The sequence below is a fragment of the Recurvomyces mirabilis genome (assembly GCF_035927965.1).
Source record: "Recurvomyces mirabilis strain CCFEE 5264 chromosome Unknown scaffold_15, whole genome shotgun sequence".
NCBI classification, from domain to species: domain Eukaryota; kingdom Fungi; phylum Ascomycota; class Dothideomycetes; order Mycosphaerellales; family Teratosphaeriaceae; genus Recurvomyces; species Recurvomyces mirabilis.
In genome coordinates, this window is record NW_027041949.1 from 250,836 (window position 1) to 272,172 (window position 21,337).

Below are 21,337 nucleotides of genomic sequence, written 5' to 3' on the forward strand. Positions count from 1 at the left end.
CGCTCCGCTGCGCTGCACGTTTACTGATCCTGTCAGTGAGGACCACACCACGGCTGAGGTCGCAAACCACGCTCGCCACAGTTCTGCGCAGCATGTCAAGTGTTGATGACGTGAGGCGCAGTTGACCGGCATCCGCGCTGTCAAAGCTTCATTCGAATGTGCACAGTCAGCATTTCTTTCGACTTTCGCGCGCGGGAACACTCCCAGGACGACGTCACTCTACTCGTAATAATGGAGGTCTCATACTATACCAGAGCGATAGTTTGTACAGTAGTGGGAAGACGTTCATTGCCAAGCATCGATAGTTCTTCTGTTCTGCTGGAGTCAAGCCCATCCAATCCGAGCGGAATGTAACCCTCCACCTTTGCGTCACGGCGCTCGAAAAAGAAGCAGCTAGCCGCTGACGGTCTAGCGCCGTTGGTGTCCGCTACTCAACTTTGCTGACTTTCTAACATCGCGCAATCTTTTCTGACAGCGTAGCATGACCAGCTGCCTATGCAAACGCCGCCGTGACTACCCGAGGGCGCAGTCTCTCACCAAACGAGAGACACATTTCGTAGGGCTACCGTGGAGCCGACGAGTCGACTTCAATCTCTACATCTTACTGGTCAGATTGGCTCGCTCAACGTCCCCGGCAGCACCGCATGGCCGCCAAGCTTACTCTATCGCAGCCTCTTTGGCGGCTAGCGCTCTCGTGTTCGCCCGTACCCATCGGTCTGCTCTACCACCGCACAGGGTGACTTCGTGCCATGATTAGAAACGCATGAGTCTTCCCATATCGTGGATGACGGAAGCCTATGGAGGCGTGTAGAGGTTACGACGATGTATATGAAGGTAAGGTGGTACGCACATCAGGCTCCTTTTCCATCATCAATCAGCTCTCCCATCAATACAACCACAGTTTCCTGTTTCTTACTCTGTTCATCGATCAAGACCGCCACTCGCTTGGGTCTTGTTACAACAATCGCTACAGACACAATATCTGCATCCGACCAATACAGGCCCTTTCTACATTTACTAGGCACAGCATAGCAGTGAGAATGTACGCACAGCTCAGTGTTCTTGCCCTGCTCGGGGCGGCGACAGCCTATCCCCAAGACGGGAGCTGGGGTCAAGGTAGCAGCTGGGGCAACGGCGGAAGTTGGGGACAGACTGGCTGGTCCTCGAGCTCGACAGTATCATCCACATCATCCAAGCCCTCCAGCACATCATCCAGCACAACATCAAGTGTACCCAGCAGCACATCTTCTTCCAAGTCGTCTTCCTCACCAAGCAGCTCGTCGGCATGGAGCACCACCAGCTGGACATCCTCGCACCCAGTGACCACCAGCACATCGAGCACCGTCAACAGTACTTCATCGCACCCAACGACAAGTACCACGTGGAGCAAGTCATCGAGCTCTAGCTCGTCAAGCGTCAACACGACTTCTTCGCATCCTATCACAACCAGCTGGTCAACATCGTCGCACCCAGTGACGACAAGCTGGTCCACATCCAGTGCGAACACGACCTCGACTCGACCGACCAGCACCCCCACTTCGTCTTGGCTGACCGGCCACACCTGGAGTCAGAGCAAGAGCGCCTCGACTAGCAGCGTCAATTCCACCTCATCCTACCCAGTTACCGGCCACACGTGGAGCCACAGCACCAGCGCCTCCACAACCAGCAGTGTCAACTCCACTTTCTCGTATCCCATCAGTGGCCACACCTGGAGCCATAGCACGAGCGCACCTACTACTCCAGTTACAAACGCGACTACCACGAAGTATACTACAGGCACAACTTCGACCGTTGTCACAGTCACGACCAGCTACCCGGTGACGGAAACCAAGACTTCATATGTGCCTTGCAGCTCTCCTATCGGCACAAGCTCTGGCACTACCTATTGGTCGACATCGCTGACCACCAGCCATGTACTCACTTCCTACATGACTACCCAGACCAGCACATGGACTGCCTACCCGTCTCCATCGCACACCTCCGGCTCCTGGTCTAGCTCCATCCCAGTCGTGCCAGTCAGCCAAAGCTCGCCAGTCAGCCCTGCTATTGCTTCCACACCGGTCCCCACCTCGCAAGGTTCTTGCCCATCAGCTGGCGCTGTATGCCACTGCCCCGTCGTCCCAGTCCTAGGTACCGTGACCGTGACCAAGACAATCTACAGCAGCATGCAAGCTCAACCCACCACGACCATCCCAGCCGGCCCCCAGACAACTGAAACGGTCACTGTCACTCTCGGCAACGGCATGACTACCTGCATCACAATGACCTACCCCACCGGCCCAACGCCAGTCGGTCCTAGCAACGGAGGTCACGGTGGCCACGGCAGCTGGTCCCAGCCTTGGTACCCAGTCAGCGGCAGCACTACTTCCTCCGGCCCAGCACCATCCGGCACTGGTGTCTCCAGCAAGCCGTCCGGCGCTTGGGGAACTGGCAGCAAGACTTCCAGTATGCCTACTGGCTACGTCAGCAAGTCTTCCTCGTCTTCTGCCAGCTCTTCGACTGCGAGCAGCTCAAGCTCGAGCATCTGGTCTTCTACCTCTACTTCGACCAAGCCAGCTACCTCTTCCAGTGTGAGCACTTCCTCCAAAGCTACTCCATCGTCCACCAGCGGCTTAAGCTCGACCGAGAGTTGGTGGGCTAAGCCTACCGGGTGGGGTAGCAGCTGGTAGACAACTACAACCACAATCACGCGAAGAGTATAATGGAAATTCGATGTATATATGAGAGTACTTTTGCTCGACACGATCCTTTGACGAAATTAGCGGGCGGCGTTGGCGGGATGAGGAATATTATAGATGAGTATGCGTTACGAAGTTTGGACCTTTATTGCTAGATAGTATGGATATGCATAATGTAAAGAACCACACAATCGTTTCGCTTCCCAACTCATCATCGTCTCTCTTGCTTCCGACCTTCTAAGATTGCCCACAAGTAGCAGGTATCATCACCACGAACGTCAGTCCGTATGCTGACGTGCCCGAGCACGCGCCCAATACTCCCTTTGCAACGCTTGCATACTAAGATTGTCTAGATTGGCTTGGTCAGCACGACTTCCTGCCAGTTGCATAGAGCCTCCCTTCGCCCAATGTTCATGCAACTTACTAATCTGCTCCGCCATCAACACAATCTCATCCGTGACATCTTCTCCCTTTGCCATCCATTCCATGTGTTCGTGGCTAGCCGCACAAACAACATCGAGAGCATGCCCCGCCCAGGCACCGCAGCCTAGCCCCTCGGATAATGTTTCGAGCTCAGTAAAGAAAGCATCCCTTGCCGAAGCCCCATTCCACGCAATGCGCATGATAAGTGCTTGGTCGAGACTTAGCCATCGACTCCCTTGTACGAGGGCTTGTGGGCCATGACCGCGAAAGCATGGCAGAAGGTCGAGTCGAAAATACTGTTTCTTGCTCAGGTTCCGAAGGATCCAGTGGCTTTCACCCTGATCTACACCATCCATGCTGCCGGTAGCGCGAGTAGACTCGACGATGTCCATAACATCCCGCCACAGACGCGCGCGTAGCACGATCGATAATGGAGATGTGATTGTGAGTAGACTGGTGCTTAGAGCTTCCGTCCACTTTCGGAGTCCCTGCTTCCCACCCACATCCTCGAATCCATCATCCTCCGGCTCGGAAACGGCATTCCAGTTCCATCTCCGAGCCGGGCAAGGGCCATACCATCTTTTCCCTATACGACCACGTCCAGGTATGGTTGGACCGGAGTGGTAGTTCTCCATGAAAGCCTGATACTCGTCTTCCTTGGCCTTCTCCTCTGGTAATAGGTCGTAGATCGCTTCAGGGAGGGTGGTGAGATATGTTCCCGTACAAAGTAAAGGCTGACCTGCCCAGGATCCGGTATGCAGTCTCAAGTCGCGGCGGATGTGTGATAGAGTGTGAGACCATAGGGTGGTGGAGCAGAGACCTAGGTTGATGATATCCTTCGCTTCGAGATCAGACTGTGCGAGGACTAGTCCCAAGATCTCCGCCGGCAAGGCTTCGATCATCGAGAGGGAGCCGTTGCTGTGATGGAGGCTTGATACGACGCTTGATCTAGGCGCCGACGAGTTGACTCCAGTCACACGAACAAGCCTCTCAAAAGCACCGAAAACCATGCGATCCCAACGACGGAGGAAGTCCATGGGTGTGGTATATACGGAGCCGCGCGAGTGACCTAGCGTGTGGCGTTGGTGACATGATGGGGCGAGGACATGCCATCGTTGTGTTGTACGACAGGTCTGGTCGACGCCGGGCGGACACATGGTGGTAGAGAGGACGTAAAGATGACAGCGAGGTGTGGTGGGAAGGGAGTGATGGATGAAGAGTGGAAGGCGTGGGTAGAGAAGAAAGAGAGGGGGAGGAGAAGGAGGATGTGCGGGGGAGGGTGCAGCTTTTTGTATGTGGGTCGAAAGTTGGGAGCCTGGGGTCACGTGATGGGCATGGATCGTGCCTCCCGAAGGTGGCCCTGCATGCTAGCCCGTCCTGTATTTTGAGTCGGGTTTGAAGGACAGGATAGCTAGTGGTCGGCGTTCTGATTGCATCATGAGCTCGTAGTGCCCGCAAGACCACCCGGGTGCACAATTGTCGTTCGGTGTGGAGCCTGTGCGGTGTAGTCGTTCAGGCGCAGCGCAGGGGTGATTCCAGGTCAAGAGTCCCGTGAGACGGAATGCGCGTGCGTGAGTTGATACACGGAGATGGCGCATGGTAGGAGCTATATGGTTGCTTAATTGGAGTTCAGCTTTGTACATACCATGTCAAATTTAGGATACCATATTCCCTCCTCACGAAGCTGGCACAGTGCTGCTCCCCGCCTTCCACACCCTCTTCAGACCCTCGGTCAAACCCACGTCGTTAGTCTCGAACTCGTACCAACCCCAGCCGACCACGAATACAGCAAGCATGTTGCCGTAGTCGAAGAGCTTGCGCCAGAAGGGTACACGTCGTGAGGGCAGGTAGTCGGATATGATGGAGCTGTGTTGGATGAATCAGCATTGGGAGAGGTCTTCAGAAGATGCAGTGCACGGGTGTTGATAACCTAGTATCTTACCTAAAGCCAATATATGTGTGGATAATAATCATGCCGATGAAAGCACCATCAAGCACTGGACTGAGCGAGCCAGCGGCGAAAGGTGCAAGGCTGATGGGCAGGAGTGCCGCGGATAGACCTCTGTATGGAATCAGCATATACCACCCTCAGTATACCTTTCAAGCTGCTCCCCACCTTTCGAATGTCCAATGGTAGTTGCCGTGCAGGGCATTTGGTTCACCCAGTATTTGCGCATCGTTCACTGTGCCCTGTAGTCTTTGTGGAAGCGGTGGGAGAAGCTCGCGCTTGGCTGACGTCTGGAAGGTGGCTTGCTGTAGGGCTAGAGGCGTTCTTTGGAGGAGGAATCGCTGCTGTGGTTGAAAGGCGGGCAGGGTGGAGGATATGAGGCGAGCAGATGGGCTGGCGAAAGCCTGGCGGAGCATGTTGGGGCGGAGAGCGGAGGCCATGTTGTCGACTATGCGGACAGTAGTGAACAAGGCCGGTGTGTCGCGCGAGCTGTCCGTGGATTATTGAGAGATGGTGATATCGAGCTGACTTGATTCCGGTCCTCGGCTTGGATTGGCAGCGCTGCCATTGGCTGACTTTTAACGGCAAGCTCCGACGAGCTTTGGAGATTCTCAAGATTCATGCAGCATTATTGACAGCAGTTCACGGCCATATCGCAGCACCGCCCCTCCCCCCCTCACAATCCATACATCGCCGACCATGGCCTCGAGGAACATCGCCGCCCGGCTGCACCAAGGTCTCCGAGCCAAACGCGCAATCGGCGCCGTCAAGAACAGCAATCTACGGGCACCGGGCTTGACCCGTAGTCTGGCTACTCCTGTGAGCCATGGCGCCACTACGGAAAGCACGACGCTGAGCAATGGCTTCACGGTATGTTCAGGATATCGGAGAAGGGTTGGATGTGGCAGAGGGATGTGTACTGATGGCTGTGTGCTGGTCTAGATCGCAACCGAGCACTCCCCCTACGCCCAAACCAGCACTGTTGGTGTCTGGATCGATGCTGGCTCTCGCGCCGAGACAGACAGGACGAATGGCACCGCACACTTCCTCGAGCACTTGGCATTCAAGGGTGAGTGGGCTACGAATGCAAGAGGTGAGATGAGTCACTTACACATACCGCAGGCACGCAGAAGCGTAGTCAAAGCCAGCTCGAGCTCGAGATTGAGAACATGGGCGCCCACCTCAATGCCTACACGTCCCGCGAGAATACCGTGTACTACGCTAAGGCCTTCAACAACGATGTACCCGCCACCGTGGACATCCTTTCCGACATCCTCCAGAACAGCAAGCTGGAGAGCAGCGCCATTGAGCGCGAGCGAGACGTTATTCTCCGCGAGCAAGAGGAGGTCGACAAACAACTAGAAGAAGTCGTCTTTGACCATCTCCACGCCACCGCCTTCCAGAACCAGCCTCTAGGCCGCACCATCCTCGGACCCAAAGAGAACATCCAATCCATCACTCGTGACGACCTCCAATCCTACATCAAGACCAACTACACCGCCGACCGCATGGTCCTCGTCGGCTCCGGAGGCGTCCCTCACAACCAACTCGTCGACCTCGCCGAGAAATACTTCTCCCACCTGCCCCAGCATAACTCCAGCCAACAAGCCCACGCCGCCGTCCGGGGCACAGAACAGACCCCGGACTTCGTCGGCTCCGAAGTCAGGATAAGAGACGACACGATCCCGACCGCCAACATCGCTATTGCAGTCGAGGGCGTAAGCTGGAAGGACGACGACTACTTCACCGCCCTCGTCACCCAAGCCATCGTCGGCAACTGGGATCGCGCGATGGGCAACTCGCCTTACTTGGGAAGCAAACTCAGCACTTTCATCCACGAGAACAAATTGGCCAATAGCTTCATGTCGTTCAGCACGTCGTACTCCGATACCGGGCTCTGGGGTATCTACATGGTCACGGACGCCATCACCCGCATCGACGACTTGGTCCACTTCACCCTCCGCGAATGGTCTCGTCTCTCCTTCTCCGTCTCGGAAGCTGAGACCGAGCGCGCCAAGGCACAGCTCAAGGCTTCGATCTTGCTTTCGCTTGATGGCACGACGGCGGTGGCGGAGGATATCGGAAGGCAGATTATCACTACCGGTCGACGGTTGGCTCCCGAAGAGGTGGAGCGGGCGGTGGAGAGTGTCAAGGCCGCCGATGTGATGAAGTTTGCGCAGGCGAAGCTGTGGGATAAGGATATTGCTGTTTCGGCTATTGGGCAAATTGAGGGGTTGTTGGATTATGCGAGGATCAGGGGTGATATGAGTAGGATGCTGTCGTAGGTCGTGCAGAGTACTGAGGGTTGAGGAGTGAAGGTTGAGAGGTGGTCGGTGGAAGTGGTAGTGGCGTGTAATCACATAGATGCTCCGCTCGCTGCTTTGCTTGCCTCATTTGGGGAGGTAGAGGAGATAGTGACTTTTGTACATTTAGCTCGTGTGTGTGTGTAAGTGTGTCTCACTCATCAAGATTGCGGTCGCTCCCTCATGTATGGTACTGTACGGTCGACATCTGCAGACATCACCTCTGGATCAACCCTTGTAGCGAGGTGCCAAAACCAAGCCGAATCATTATCGCGAAGCATACATGATATGAGTAGTAGCAAGCATCAATCACACAGTCTTTCCTCCTCGCCGACCTGTCCTCCGTCTGGCATGGGCACACAACAATTTTGCCCACTAAGAAGTGCTTTTTACGCGGCAACATGCACACTACTATTCACGCCCCTAACAATCCCGTACGAAACACCCGCCGCCACAACTCCAATGACGAGTGTCTGCAAAGCACTCCACAGCGCATCTTTGCGTTGACAGCCAGTGATGATGGCTTTGACGTAGCCGAAGACGACGAGGATGAAGGCCGTGATGCCGATGGAGGTGAAGAGGGCGTGGGTGACGTTGTGGAAGGCGAAGTAGGGGATCATTGGCAGTAAACCACCTGGCCGGTATTTGTGAGTAAGTTCTTTCTTTCGTGAGACAAGGTGTTCGGGAGGGATTAGAACGGACGGACTCACCGAAGAAGTAGGCGACGGCCATTACTAGACCCGCAAGCCACGCCCCTTTAGCCGCCGGTCTCTCGAGCTGGAGCTCAAAATCCATCATAAACCTCACCCACACCTCCGGATCCCTCTTCAATCCCTGCACAACCCCCCTCGCCTCCTCCCTTCTCACCCCATAACTAGCAAAAACCTCATAAATCTCCTCCTCCTCCTCTGCTGGTTTCTCGATCACTTCTTTCCACTCCCGCGCCTCCTCGTTCCGGTAATGTTTGGCTTCGGTCACGGTGGCGAGGTAGGCGCCGAGACCCATGGAGATGGAACCGGCGAAGAGTTCGGCGAGGCCGGCGAGGATCACTAGGTGCGTGTTTCCGAGGCTGGAGAGGCCGGCTGTGAGGGCGAAGGGGACGGTGAGGCCGTCTGCTAGGCCTATGGTGAAGTCGCGGAGGAGGGGGGAGGAGGAGGAATGGGTTTCTTTGTGGGGGCTTGGTTTTTCCGTGGCTGGCTCGATGGGGGTTGCGGCGGAGCTGGAGGTGGAGAGTTCGGCCATGTTTGTGGGTTCGTTCTTCGGATTACCAGGGGTGGCGTCGTGTGGGAAGGGGAATACTCTTCGTCTGCCTGGTGCGGTACGTCGTGGGGATTATGTTCGCAGTCCTTCGTGACTGAGATGCAGACTCGGACTCCTGACGTGGTGCGTCGTACGCCCCTTCCACAAACTTGGTCTTGGTGACATCTTCGAGGTGTCACTGTCCCGCGTGGTATATCCTGATATGATCAATCGCTGGATCAGATATCGCCAAGCCAGTTAAATGAGGCGTGATATCTGATCGAAAACTTGAGGACGGGTTGGTAAAGGAAGATGAGAAAGAGCCGAGGATACTTGTGGTGGTTTACAGGCATAGATGCCAAGCATACAGGTGCCGTTGTGGTTGACACGGTGTCAGTTGGTATGTATGAGAATTGAAAATCGTAAAACGAACATTCGGCAACCTGTGGGAGCCGTGAGCTTGACGCATTCATCACTGCACTTCTGTTCGAAGACGGGAACTGTGCCTAGCGATAATGTAGTCTGCGATGCTCGACATTCTTGGAACTGAGTGTCAGTGAGGTGAAGTATGAGATCGGTGGAGTGGAAGTAAGTGACGAGCTCCACACATGAAGATCCAGCCTGAACACCATGATTGCTTGTACGGTGTACTAGTACTAGCCGTGTGCTTTTCGATTTCCGTCTTGCGGTGCCGCTCATCATTCTTCCGTCTCGCTCGTCTTGATGTAAGAATATGCTGGCAAAGCACCATTAGCAGCCGGCAGGTCGAAGACGGCAGGCTATTGGTGGCACCGCCATCGCGATACCATATGGCGTACGATAGAGTGTCCTAGCTCATGGCCTTACCTCTCTCGAGCGTTCATCCCAGCTGCATCCTTACGCAAGCAGTCCACGCAATCGCCGAAGACCGGATGGTGGCGAAGCATCAGGCACGCCTCGCAATAGGTCCAACTCAAAAATCTGCCAATACCGACATGCAACCACAGATGACTTGCATTGCATAGCCCTCTCCCGTCCGGCGCACTGCTGATCACAAGGTCTCCTTCTTCACGAACTCACCCCACCTACCTTGCAAGCATACGCGTGTGTCTCACGCAAACATCTGAGACAGGCGTTGGACAATGGGCGACGTGTGTTGTGCTGTTGATTGGTTGCGGACACGCCCCACTGCGAGTCCGCACTCCCCTGTTTATCGATGTCGATTGGAGACGGCAGACGTCGCTTCTTTGCACACGCCAAGACCAGCGTACCACACATTTGGGCGAACCCCGATCTTGCAGCCACGGCCCATGGATGTGGTGTGCGAGGTTGCTGGCTGTCCCGGTTGGCACTCGGTCATTACTGGGCAGGCGTAAGCCGCTGTTATGGTGGCACTTTTCCAGACTGCCGAGCGTGCGGGACCTGGATTGCCTTTGTCTAGGAATATGTACATGTGGCTCGCGCTATCCGGGTCTCGTGTTAACAGTGACTTCTTGCGCAGGCGCAGACGGTGAGCGTACTATTCTTCATGCTCGTACAGGATGGTTTCATTACTTTTGGTGAGAGGACTGGGCCAACAGCCGTCAGACGTGTCCTTTTGATCACGAAACTCCCGGGGCTGAGTATTTGGTGTGGCCTTGGATACAGACGACCTTCGTTTGGGAGAACAAGTGGAAAGAAACCTTGGAGCAGGCCTCCACGATCGTTTTGGGCGGTGGTTTGGGCTAGCATTGGCCAGGTTGAGTGCCAAACGGATTAACGACTATATCTTACGGTACTGGGCCACAAAGACGGCCACAAGCTACAAAACCATTGTTCGAAGCTCGGAGACTGAGCAGCAACTTGCTCGGCCTCGATAATGTCAAGCGAAGACATGCCCCTCCTTGAGGAGCACCCACCGATCAACGTCACTACACAGCAGCTCCCACGCAACTACTCGAAGCCTTTCCTCACCCCAAGTCCTCCGATAGCTCCTGCAGAAGCACTGTATCAGTTCGAGAGAGGCCAGTCACCGCCAAGCGTATGGCCGATCCCCGTCGAAGTGTACCGACCTCTACGGCGCAAGCCTTCAAGCTCACACTTGTCGTCGGCGGGGACCATTCAGGGTGGAGTTAGCGAGCGACCACTAGCGCCGTTCTCTGCAGAGAAGGGTTTGCAGAATCTTCTGCCACCTTTCACTCCTTCGCACTTCCCATCACCCTCATCGCCTTCGTTAGCATCCACCATCACGACTTTACAGTCGACACCATCGCAGTCGCCTGCGGCATACCAAGCAGACCTCGACGAGGAGTTGAGGGAAGAAGCGAGTCAGCCTCTGTTTACCAAACGTAAGTTCCCTTCTTTTACGCAGGCAAAGCGACTCCCCAGGCGGGCAAGTGGGGAGTGGTACGTCTACGCGGCGGTCATTGAAGGCAACGCGGAAGCAATTCATCAGGAAGCTGTCAAGAAAAGGGCGAGGTCGGTACGATTGGCGGGCGTTGATAGTGAGGAGTCGGACGCGAGCGCCCACAGCGCGTCGGGAGAAGAGAAGGACACGACTACCCAATCCACTTTTACGCTTTCGAATTTCAAGTTCCCAGCCCCGTCAGGCAAGGCTTGGGCTGACACTTTTGGTAAGTTTTCAAATGTGATTGTCCGCTTCACATGACTGATGGGCTCGCCGCCAGGACATTTGCACGAGCCGACGCCACCAACGAGTCCAGCAACATTACACTATAAGGGTGCATCGTTCGAGCTGGTAAATCCTCGCGCATCTCTTCTTCTTGTAAGCAATCCCAAGCCCCCAGCGACCACTTCACTAACTTTCCCAGGGAAAGCAGGATATTGAAACCCCGGCAGAGATCGATGGGCTTTTGGATGACTACTTCTGCGCCTCCGAAATGCCTTACAACCACGTGACGGGAGAGCTCTCTTCTCCTGTCCTTGACACATCAGAAGATGGCTCCCGCCGTACGCGCACTCTTTTCACTGACGCCAGCAGTGCGAGACGCACAATCATGCGCATTCCGAGTCTCCCCGCAGATCGCTACTCGCCCCCCGCACAAGATTCACCGCTTGCTGGCCGGTCGACCTCCCAGCCAGTATCGCAGCATGACTCCATTGGAACATTCCAGCAGCAGGGAACTGGTCCCCAAAATCACTTCCAACCTGCACCACTAAACCCAAGCAGCTATAGAGAAGACACCAGATACAGATTTCCCGCAGACACTCAAGACCAGGTAGCCACTGGGTTCGATGATGACCGAAACGATAGAGCCAACATCTCCCACCGCACGAGCGTGTTCAGTGATCCGTTTGACCTGGAGTCCAGCGAGGAGACTATAGAGCTTGGTCGCAACAATCTCGACGAAATGATCACGACCCAAGATCGTGAGGACTCCCTGAACACTTTGTATACCATTGAGCGGGACAGCGAGCTGATGACCTCGGAAGATGGCGATGAAGTTCAAGCGTATGTATCAGCTTCATCCCATCCATCGCTCTCCCGTTTCATGAGATCATTTACGAGCTGTTTTTCGCAGGCGTCTAAACTCCCAGAACCAAGATACCACCCTCGATGACTTCTTTGGCGCATACGAATATACCAATCCGGATGTTGGACATGGCGGACTCTACGAGGACAGAAGCCCACCTTACGGTGACACTGGTCCATATTCTGCATCTAGTGAGGGCTTCGACGATAGTGCTCCATTCTTGGACGATGTAGCATCTCCGGCCCCATGCCGTCCGCTCTCGCACGGCCCGGCTGGATATGCTGAGCTCAACGATCAGACCGGTCTCCGTCCGCGCACTCATACGCATGGCATCTCCATTGAGCCAAGAGGGCCACCACCAATGACGCCTCCTCAAGCTCCCGCACTGTCTCCACAAGCTCGCCTTCCCTATCAGGCTGATTGCACGGAAATACCAAGCACCAGTCAGGAGTATGGACCGACCAGTCAGCTCCTCCGGCTGACGCCAACTTCTCAAGGCCCAGCTCAGCCGTCACATTTCTATCCGAACGGCGGCACCATGATTGATGGTAATGGTCCGCGATCAGAGACCAAATATGTTACCGCAGAACAACGGAATGTTCCGCCGTCGGACTCCGCCATGGGATGTGCAGATCCAAGCATACCAGCCGTCTGGTCAAACACAGACCTGCGTCGTCGGGGTCAAGCAAGCGCACCACATCTCCGTGTCCCAGCGGCTGTCGCAGTTCGACTATCGACCCGCTTCAGCCTTGACGATGAAGGTGACTGGGAAGACGTCTCAGTAGAGGTTCGGCCCGGCGACATTCAAGATGCACATCGGGAGAGCATAATCAGCGTTGCTAATGTCAGTGATGCTAGCACTGTCAGTGACTTGATAGTGCCACCCATGGCGCCAACTAGGGAGCGGTCCACGCTGCCAACAACAATTCAGCGGGCGGCGACAAAGTTGCAGCGTGGGAATCTGAAGCCGCGTGAGCTGCTGACCCTGCCCGGCGAGACCATCCATGATCGACGTGTTCACCGTGCAATGCAAGTCCTTCGAACCATATACGAAGAGAAAGGTGCTCTACCGTCGAGCACCAGTACTGGGTGTTCTCCCGCTGATAAAGAATTGACGAAGAGACTCGAGCGCGAGCTGGTAGCACTTCGCAGGGAAGATGAGACTGTGATTCGCGAGGCCGTTGACGCATTGACGCTGGAGATGAACCGAGAGCGGCCAGCAACTTCTCATCACAAGGGCAAAGGCCGCTACGATCCGAATATCAGCTTCGATCACATCATACGCAAGCTCAGCCTCGATCGTATGAGTCTTCATGGCAGCGAGCAGCGTAGCCGTGCATCCAGCACGCGCAGTCTACCGGGGACGCAATCATCAGCACAATCCGGAGGTCTCAGCTACAGTCCCTCTCAAGGCACTTTCATAACCGTCAACGAGGGAGATGTGGACACTCCTCCGATGCCGCCATTGCCTGCCAACATTTCTCACTGGTCGCCACTGGGATCTGCTTCACCTGTCATACCCTCACGCGGCGAATACGGCACGATATGTAAGATGCGCACTCAAGCCGATCAAGACATGGAAATGGACGAGCTCACCATCACTGGTAGACGTCTTCCGGCAGTCAGTAGTCAGACTGGTCTGCGCCCTATGCACCTCGGTAACAGCCACCAGGACAGCACTGCCACTATCGTCACGCCAGATCACCGTCTGACAGATGCAGAGCTCATGCAACGCGCGCCAGCCTGGACCATGACTCCCCCAGTCAGTCTTCCTGGCCGCACTGCCCTTGATCTAGGCCCACGAGACGGCCCCCGCGCTCGCCTTCTGGATGCCGAAAATGCTGGGAGCGAAGGCTTGATCGCTGAGCAGAAGAAGATCAGTCGACGCTGCTTTGCTCTGGTCCAGTATTGCCCGATCTCGGCGTTCTTGTTTGGAATTAGGTATCTTGACAAGTACGCTGAGAACTTGAGCGCAGGACGTGTGAAGGAGATGCGGAGGAATGATAAGGAGTGGGCTTTGTACGTTGCGGCGCCTTTGGGGTGTATTGTGTATGCTTTGATTGGTGTCGTTACCGCCATGGTCGTGATCCTCACTCGCGTGACGTGAGAAAAGATATGGGAGAGAACGCCTTATGGACACGAGATCAGATTGAGATAATGAGGATTGGTTGAGTGTATGCGCTGGAAACCGCGCAGGCACTTCGTAGTATTGATGAGTTGATGGCCTCTAATCTTAAAAAGCCTCTCCATGACTCTACTAGTTTCGTGAGCTCTTGTAATGCACCTGCAGTACCCTAAGTCCAATACCGAGTTGCTCGAAGTGTTTGGTACCGTGAAGAGGAAGGTGAATATCGTCAGAGGCCGAAGGCCACATACAAACAGGTAGGTATATATGTATAATGTCTAGTACAAGTGAAAAGGTCGTCGCCGTGTACACTAGCCAGACTATGGCTTGGAATTTAGTCAACCCACCAACTCCGCGCTAAGATGTCAAAACCCAAAGCAGCCGATACTCGCTCATACTATCAGCAGACAGCCGAATAAGCCGCCTGTGATTGCTGCTCCGACCGTGAGGGTCAGCCCCAGTAACGTCGAACTTGCTGGCCGACTTGGCACGGCCATACTGGTCGACGTGGCTCCACCAGCTCCTGCTGTCGATGTGATCTCTGATTGAATGATAGGGTACGAGACTGTCGATTGCACGACTGTAGGTGTGCTGCTGATGGTAGCAGTGTACGTGGTGGCAGTGACCGTCTGTATCACGCTCCCCAAGAACCTGTCTCCGCTCTGTCCGCAAAGAGACGAGCCGCTGAGCGAAGATGCTGGATAAAGTACGGCTGGTGCGCCTGCACTGATTGGTATTGAGAGTGAGCTCTGGCCATCCAGATTGTAGGTCTTGCAGGTCAGGACTTCCATGAGCTGGGTGTTGGCCGCATATCCAAAATCGCTCAGGGGTACATCCAGCGTGAATGCGCCACCGTTGTCTCCACCGTTGGTGAAGATCGAAATGACCTGCGCGCCCTTGCTTCCCTTCGCCGTGACTAGTATGTGGTCGTCCTCTTGCACTACGGTACTCGCCATCGTAGTATACGACTTATCTTTCTGTATGACCTGATGCCGGAGTGCGTTTAGTGTGGATATGGTTTGGTATATCGAGGCGAAAGGGTTGAGGCCGGTTTCCCACAATGGCTCTCGGTTTGTGTAAGGATTGGTGCCTCCTCGATAATGCTGTTCTTGGCCCTGGTAAATGATAGGAATTCCGTCGGACATCAGTACAAAAGCCGCAACATTTGTAGCAAGCGCCATATCGTCAGTGGAATTGCCGAATCTCGGTACATCCTGGTTCTACAGTGCTGTTAGCATAGTTCGTCCGCATGAGACATGATTCGAGCATACCTCGCTGAATGTGCCGAGAACGGTCACGTCCTTGAACGCCTGTGCATTGGTATTCATAGCGTCCGCCAGATCACCCATCTTGCCATCGCTCTGAAAAGCGGATGTCAAAGGCCAGTATAATGGATAGTTGAGAGTACTGCCAACCGCGTCCTCGTACATGGCCACCACCGAAGCATTCGAGTGGTACACCTCAGCAGTCGCAAATATCCCCGCGCTCTTTATAAAATCGGGGAAGAAATCGGGCTGCACGTTGACCCCAGCGTCGATACGCAGACCATCGACAGACCAGTTCCCAACTATTTGCTTGATCCAATCACCGAGCATTGACTTGACAGAATCAGACTCGGTGTCTAAATCTGCGAGTGGGACGTGATCCGAGCCCAACCAGCACTCCTCAAGGGATGTCAAGTTCTTGCCAGAAAAGTCCATCTCGCAGTATGGATGGAAGTAGCTCTGGTCGTTGAAAGGGTTGAACACATCGTAACTGATGTTTGCTGGTGGTCCACCGGTCCACGAATTGTATGCCATGTGGTTGACCACTATATCAAGCATAAAGAGCATGCCGCGCGAGTGCACAGCATCGATGAGCTTGTGCAGATCGTCCGCGGGCCCAAACTTCGTGTTGATTGAGTACAGATCCTGCTGCCAGTAACCGGCATAACTCTGTCCATCTTTTGTGAATTGTGGCAGCTGCGCAACGATGGGAGATATCCATATCGCATCAAACCCCATGCCCTGTATGTAGTCTAAGTTTTCCATTACCCCTCGCCATTGTCCTCCGCAATACGGCCCTAGTTGTGTCTGACATGGCATCCAAGGAGTGTGTGAGTTCAGGGCGAATCTATCGGTCATGATCTGGTAAATCGAGCGTCCGCGCCATTGATCGATGGTCGCTCCAGAAGCGAATGTGTCCAACAAAAGGAGAGAAACCGCGGCCAATGCGCTCGTGGGCGCATTCCCAATCATTATAACGACAACAAAGAACGGCCAAGGATGCAAAGAGAATGATCGTTATAATGTAGATAGCAAAAGCACAAGACAACGGCAGCAACAGAAGTGGACACCACGGATGGACACGAAGGTTTCGTGGTTTTCTCCTCGTTGCCTGTGACCTGCCATACCCCAGATGGACACGAGAACCATTCTAAATTGGTAGTCATTTCTCGGCAGAGGCGAGTTGGGCGAATTGGGCGACTCACCCTGGCCGCGGCGTCAGGGATTTACATCATCCCAGTCATTGCTGATCGTATTTCATGCGCTAGACATCTGCGCGGCTCCTCGTACCTGCGCTAGACACTCCGGCTTTGCCGCTGTTAGGGGTCGGAATATCGCCGACAGCAGGACAATGACAGGGTAGAAGTGGGTGAATATCGTTCATCGTCAAGAACACATCCTTGCCATAACGACGAAAGACCGAAAGCTCGAATACATGTAGGAGTGTGCATGATGGTGCTTCCGGATCGGCGGGATGATCCTCGTGTGCACTTTGGCCACGCTCGCATAGCTCGTATGGCGCATCACTGGCAAAGTGACTTTGGCGGAGCGGACCGCCGTCGACTCTACCGTTGCCAAGATCAGCCTGATTCGAACAACCTAGATCTCTGCCACGCGTGCTACACAAGGCAGAGACATGAGAGGACTCCACAGCAATATGCCAGCCCTGTGCAACCCACAGAAGACCATAATGCAGCACCCGCATTTAGTACTGAGGCCAGGCTCTTCAAATTCGGCGGGTTCGCAAAGCCATCTCTCATGATACGGCGCTGTTGTGATTACTCGTCTCAATAACAATCGACCGTGCAGTGGTCCTTCGCGGTCATTGAATGTCCAATTTCGATGTTCGTGTGCTGCTGGAGAGGACGCGGAATGATGCAGTGGAGCAATCGACGCTGGAGCTGCCGCGATTTGTACCACCACGTGGCTGGAATTATAGCTGACCCAATGTTAGGATATTCGCAACCCGGCATTAGCGATCTTCGAGGCCTTCAAGGTCTGCGTTCAGAAGTAAGTCGACTTGCTTGGTGAGATGGGGCGTATAGATCTACGCAAAGCTTGATAAGTCTTCATTCCAGCAGATGCATACCAGTGTTCATGTAAGCAGACTCTCGTATCCTCCAGGATGACGAGCGCCAGGCTGGAATGTCTGCCACGCCTACCCACGAGGACTGTTCGATCACATCATGGAAATCGCCTGCCCTCTGTACTTCTTCACGGACCCGCCTAACAGCTCCTGCACATTGCCGAAGATATCATGTCAAGCTTTGCGATTGGAATCCCGAAAACTGTATACGGAAGTTGAGGAGCCGTGTATACATGCCGTACGCTATTTCCACAAAGCGCTGAAGGCGACTTCGCAGTCAGCCCCTCTGAGGGACAATGTTCCGTGGTCATAGACGACACCACTCCGCAGGCAGCCACTCCCTCGTGCATGCTTTACAACAAGCAAGGACTACGAGGATCTCGAGAAGAACCACGCCGAAAGGGACTCAAAGTAGCCACAACGGGTATCTAGCTCAATGGAAAGCTGTTCTGAGTGCGAAGGTCAAGATTGACACTAGCAGCCTAGAGACTTCAGCACTACGGTCCAGATCTGCTGGATTTCGCTCGTGATACCCGTCAACCTCTTGGAGGCCCGACTGCAGACGAGTTGATCATCCAGCCAGTCCTTCATGTCTGCCACTAGCTCCGGCATAGTCGTCAAAACCTGACGAGCCTCTTTCACTTTAGACCGCACAGCCTCTTTCCCTTCCAATTTTGAAATTTCGGCGGTATCAACACAGAATGAAACATTAAGTGGAAGGAGTACGAGAATGTTGTTCAGCCAACCACGCAAGACGTCCTTAGCCTTGTGCAGGGCTCTGACGACCAAAGTAGCACCACTGAGCGCTTTGATGGCCTCTGCCAAACGCTGAACTGCTTATCCCTCTCCACTAGCATCCATTGGGAAGGCCATGTCGTGCCTGTCGGGCGAAATGGTCGGTTCGAAGTATATCTCATCGATTCTGCTATTCGCCTCTGCTTGGAGCCTCTTCTGCTCCTCTTCCAGTCTCTGTTTCTCCATCAGGTGAGCCTGGAAGTCAGCGCTCGTGGATGGGAGAACTACCATCCAGCCTTCAAAGTGTTCACCCCCTTCTGCCGACATTCATGGGGAAGTGAATGTGCTCAGATGAAGAGGCCGTCTCGGAAATCGTGCGTGAATTTTCATACAGCTCATACCACAATTTCGCACTTTATATGAGCAAGTTTCGAAGCGTTTGCTTCACCGCATCTGAGTGACAAGATCGTGACAGACCGCATGAGCATTTGCTAGGCTTCAATACGCGATCACTGCAACAAGAGCATGCTACAGTGCCAAGATCTTGCCATACTATGTTGTGTTAGCCTTAGTCGAGATGTAAGAGACATCCATGGGGTGTGATTTACAAGTGCCAGAAGTCTTCAGACATCAAGAAGCCGTATGCACTCGGGATCCATACTCTAGACCCAGCGGGATCCTTAGCAGTAGTATGGTCGTAGTACCATGGAGCATTTCGAGAGTACATCAGGTCTACCACCATGATCGCGTCAGCTCGAAGTCGTCTATCGATAGTGATTCTCATGCAAGTCCCAACACGAGATTGTCGGATCTATCAGGATCTCAGCCACGATTGAAGTCATATAACAGTCATCAGTGGAGCGTCCTCTACCCTGGTCCGGGAGATGTGCGATCTCGTCAGGAAGCTCCTGTCATTGCGTGGGCACACGACGATGTCCCTGTCGCTCCTCAGCACTGCGTCCATCCCATGCCTACGAGGAGACTCAATTGCTGAGCAGTCTCGCGTGGCGAGAATATATATGCTACACGTCGCTGCGAAGCAATCTTGACATCTGATTGGTTCAGCTCGACCAGTACCGAATTGAAGCTAGGCAATCCGGTGGTTTGCATCGCAGAAAGGTTATGGACAAGGGGGTGGTGATGAGTTTGCAAATAGCAGCAATCACACGTGTAAGAGGAGTCGCGGAACATAATGCGAGGCAGACTGTCAGTATGGTCAATCGACCTGTTTACGTGGCGTGTATAATCATAAGTCGTCTCGAAAGCTCGAATGACCCCAACCAGCGGTCAAAGCCGGATCGACGCTTCTTTGCTTAGAATTAGAACTAGAACACTGCAGCTTCCTTATTACTATAGCCAACCATCAACAACACCACCCAGCACTTTCCTTCATCGTCGGCCCCGCCACATACCTTTGTGATACACACTACCATCAGGTGAGTCCCCATGGCTGCGCTCGCAACAATGCAGAGCCGGCCCCACCTCCAAAGGATTTGCTTCTGCATCAATGTGCTGGTATACTTCCGGAAAAGAGCAAGGGCGCTCGTTGCAGCCGGTAGACTGTGGAAGCTGCTACACCCAGTCATCGCACTCACCTACGATACATGGCAAGACGGCCTAGGCGCGCCTGCTGAGAGCGGTGGTGGTCGGGTGGACACAAGCAATGCCCAGAGCGGAGTCGTCAACCATAAAACCGTGATGACCGCGCCCAACACGCAAGGCATACTGCAGTCCACCGTGACTACCGCCGTTATCACGCGCACCGATTCCCGTTATTTCGGCGCTCACTCGCAGCCTCTCCAGTCTTCCTACCATTGTACCATTTCACACAGAAGGTTTTGCGAATATCCAGCTGACAGTGCCTCTTTACAGACTCTAACTGGACCCGTCTCACTACCGCTACAATGGGTTACCAAGATTCCGTCTACCTCGCGAAGCTCGCTGAGCAGGCCGAGCGCTATGAGGGTACGCTGGCGCAAATTTTTCCACGCCAGGACACACAGCTCACGTGTCACAGAAATGGTTGAGAACATGAAGACCGTTGCCTCTGCCGACCAAGAGCTCTCCGTCGAGGAGCGAAATCTGCTCTCCGTCGCCTACAAGAACGTCATTGGCGCTCGCCGTGCCTCTTGGCGCATCGTCACCTCGATCGAGCAGAAGGAGGAGTCCAAGGGCAACGAGCAGCAGGTCCACCTTATCAAGGAGTACCGCGAGAAGATCGAGCAGGAGTTGGCCAAGATCTGCGAGGACATCCTGGAGGTCCTTGAGAAGCACCTCATCCCTTCTGCTCAGAGCGGCGAGTCCAAGGTTTTTTACCACAAGATGTGCGTCGATCCACTTGAAGATCATTGCGTGGTCAAGTGCTGACTCTGTTGCAGGATGGGTGACTACCAACGCTACCTTGCAGAGTTTGCCATGGGTGACAAGCGTAAGACCTGTGCCGACAAGTCCCTCGAGGCGTACCAGGCCGCTACCGAGGTTGCCGCCACTGACCTCGCACCCACTCACCCAATCCGCCTTGGCCTGGCCTTGAACTTCTCTGTCTTCTACTACGAGATCTTGAACTCGCCCGACAAGGCTTGCCAGATGGCCAAGACCTCCTTCGATGAGGCCATCGCTGAGCTCGATACTCTGTCTGAGGAGAGCTACAAAGACTCCACCCTCATCATGCAGCTGCTACGCGACAACTTGGTACGGCACCTATCTATGTTGACTTTGTTCTTGCGTATCATACTAACATATATCTGCAGACCCTGTGGACTTCGTCCGAGGCTGAGCCAGCTGGTGGCGAGACCGCTGCTCCTCACGCTGAGGGTGAGAGCAAGGACACCGCCGACGCACCGACTGGCACCGAGGAGAAGCCCGCCCAGTAGAGGCTCTTCCTCCCTCGAGCCCGACAACAACAAACACCTGTGAAACGAGAACACGATAACACGGCAGTCGTGTGTCTGAGCCGGGGGCAATACAGCTTATCTTTTTGGTGGCGAGCTGTGATGTGTGATGTCAAAGCAAGCAAGCATTCCTTTATTGAGCAGCGGGCTGGAGGCGGTGGTGGAAGAGATGTGTACGCTTGCATCATATCC

At 54.3% G+C, this 21,337-nt stretch overlaps 8 protein-coding genes across 8 annotated transcripts; 4 read left to right on the top strand and 4 right to left on the bottom strand.

Annotated features, from left to right (window-relative positions):
• Window positions 1–1,928: 1,928 nt before the first annotated feature.
• Window positions 1,929–2,641, top strand: LTS14_006043 (uncharacterized protein; the record flags this gene model as incomplete). Its single annotated transcript, XM_064838741.1, has 2 exons — window positions 1,929–2,462; window positions 2,492–2,641. 2 exons carry the CDS (start codon window positions 1,929–1,931, stop codon window positions 2,639–2,641), a joined length of 684 nt encoding a protein of 227 aa, XP_064693566.1.
• Window positions 2,642–2,956: 315 nt separating this feature from the next.
• LTS14_006044 (uncharacterized protein) lies at window positions 2,957–4,138 on the bottom strand (the record flags this gene model as incomplete). The annotated part of the gene is made up of 1 exon (XM_064838742.1): window positions 2,957–4,138. One exon carries the CDS (start codon window positions 4,136–4,138, stop codon window positions 2,957–2,959), a length of 1,182 nt encoding a protein of 393 aa, XP_064693567.1.
• A 639-nt stretch (window positions 4,139–4,777) lies between these two features.
• Window positions 4,778–5,489, bottom strand: SDH4 (membrane anchor subunit of succinate dehydrogenase, Sdh4; the record flags this gene model as incomplete). The annotated part of the gene is made up of 3 exons (XM_064838743.1): window positions 4,778–4,967; window positions 5,044–5,163; window positions 5,218–5,489. The coding sequence occupies 3 exons, from the start codon at window positions 5,487–5,489 to the stop codon at window positions 4,778–4,780; spliced, it is 582 nt and encodes a 193-aa protein (XP_064693568.1).
• A 259-nt stretch (window positions 5,490–5,748) lies between these two features.
• MAS1 (Mitochondrial-processing peptidase subunit beta) lies at window positions 5,749–7,334 on the top strand (the record flags this gene model as incomplete). Its single annotated transcript, XM_064838744.1, has 3 exons — window positions 5,749–5,919; window positions 5,992–6,118; window positions 6,172–7,334. The coding sequence occupies 3 exons, from the start codon at window positions 5,749–5,751 to the stop codon at window positions 7,332–7,334; spliced, it is 1,461 nt and encodes a 486-aa protein (XP_064693569.1).
• A 407-nt stretch (window positions 7,335–7,741) lies between these two features.
• Window positions 7,742–8,594, bottom strand: CCC1_2 (Protein ccc1; the record flags this gene model as incomplete). Its single annotated transcript, XM_064838745.1, has 2 exons — window positions 7,742–7,986; window positions 8,063–8,594. The coding sequence occupies 2 exons, from the start codon at window positions 8,592–8,594 to the stop codon at window positions 7,742–7,744; spliced, it is 777 nt and encodes a 258-aa protein (XP_064693570.1).
• A 1,834-nt stretch (window positions 8,595–10,428) lies between these two features.
• LTS14_006048 (uncharacterized protein) lies at window positions 10,429–14,150 on the top strand (the record flags this gene model as incomplete). Its single annotated transcript, XM_064838746.1, has 4 exons — window positions 10,429–11,182; window positions 11,237–11,334; window positions 11,381–12,021; window positions 12,092–14,150. The coding sequence occupies 4 exons, from the start codon at window positions 10,429–10,431 to the stop codon at window positions 14,148–14,150; spliced, it is 3,552 nt and encodes a 1,183-aa protein (XP_064693571.1).
• A 410-nt stretch (window positions 14,151–14,560) lies between these two features.
• LTS14_006049 (uncharacterized protein) lies at window positions 14,561–16,171 on the bottom strand (the record flags this gene model as incomplete). The annotated part of the gene is made up of 2 exons (XM_064838747.1): window positions 14,561–15,388; window positions 15,440–16,171. 2 exons carry the CDS (start codon window positions 16,169–16,171, stop codon window positions 14,561–14,563), a joined length of 1,560 nt encoding a protein of 519 aa, XP_064693572.1.
• A 3,987-nt stretch (window positions 16,172–20,158) lies between these two features.
• BMH1_2 (14-3-3 protein) lies at window positions 20,159–21,127 on the top strand (the record flags this gene model as incomplete). Its single annotated transcript, XM_064838748.1, has 4 exons — window positions 20,159–20,219; window positions 20,272–20,578; window positions 20,633–20,945; window positions 21,005–21,127. 4 exons carry the CDS (start codon window positions 20,159–20,161, stop codon window positions 21,125–21,127), a joined length of 804 nt encoding a protein of 267 aa, XP_064693573.1.
• Between the last annotated feature and the right edge of the window lie 210 nt (window positions 21,128–21,337).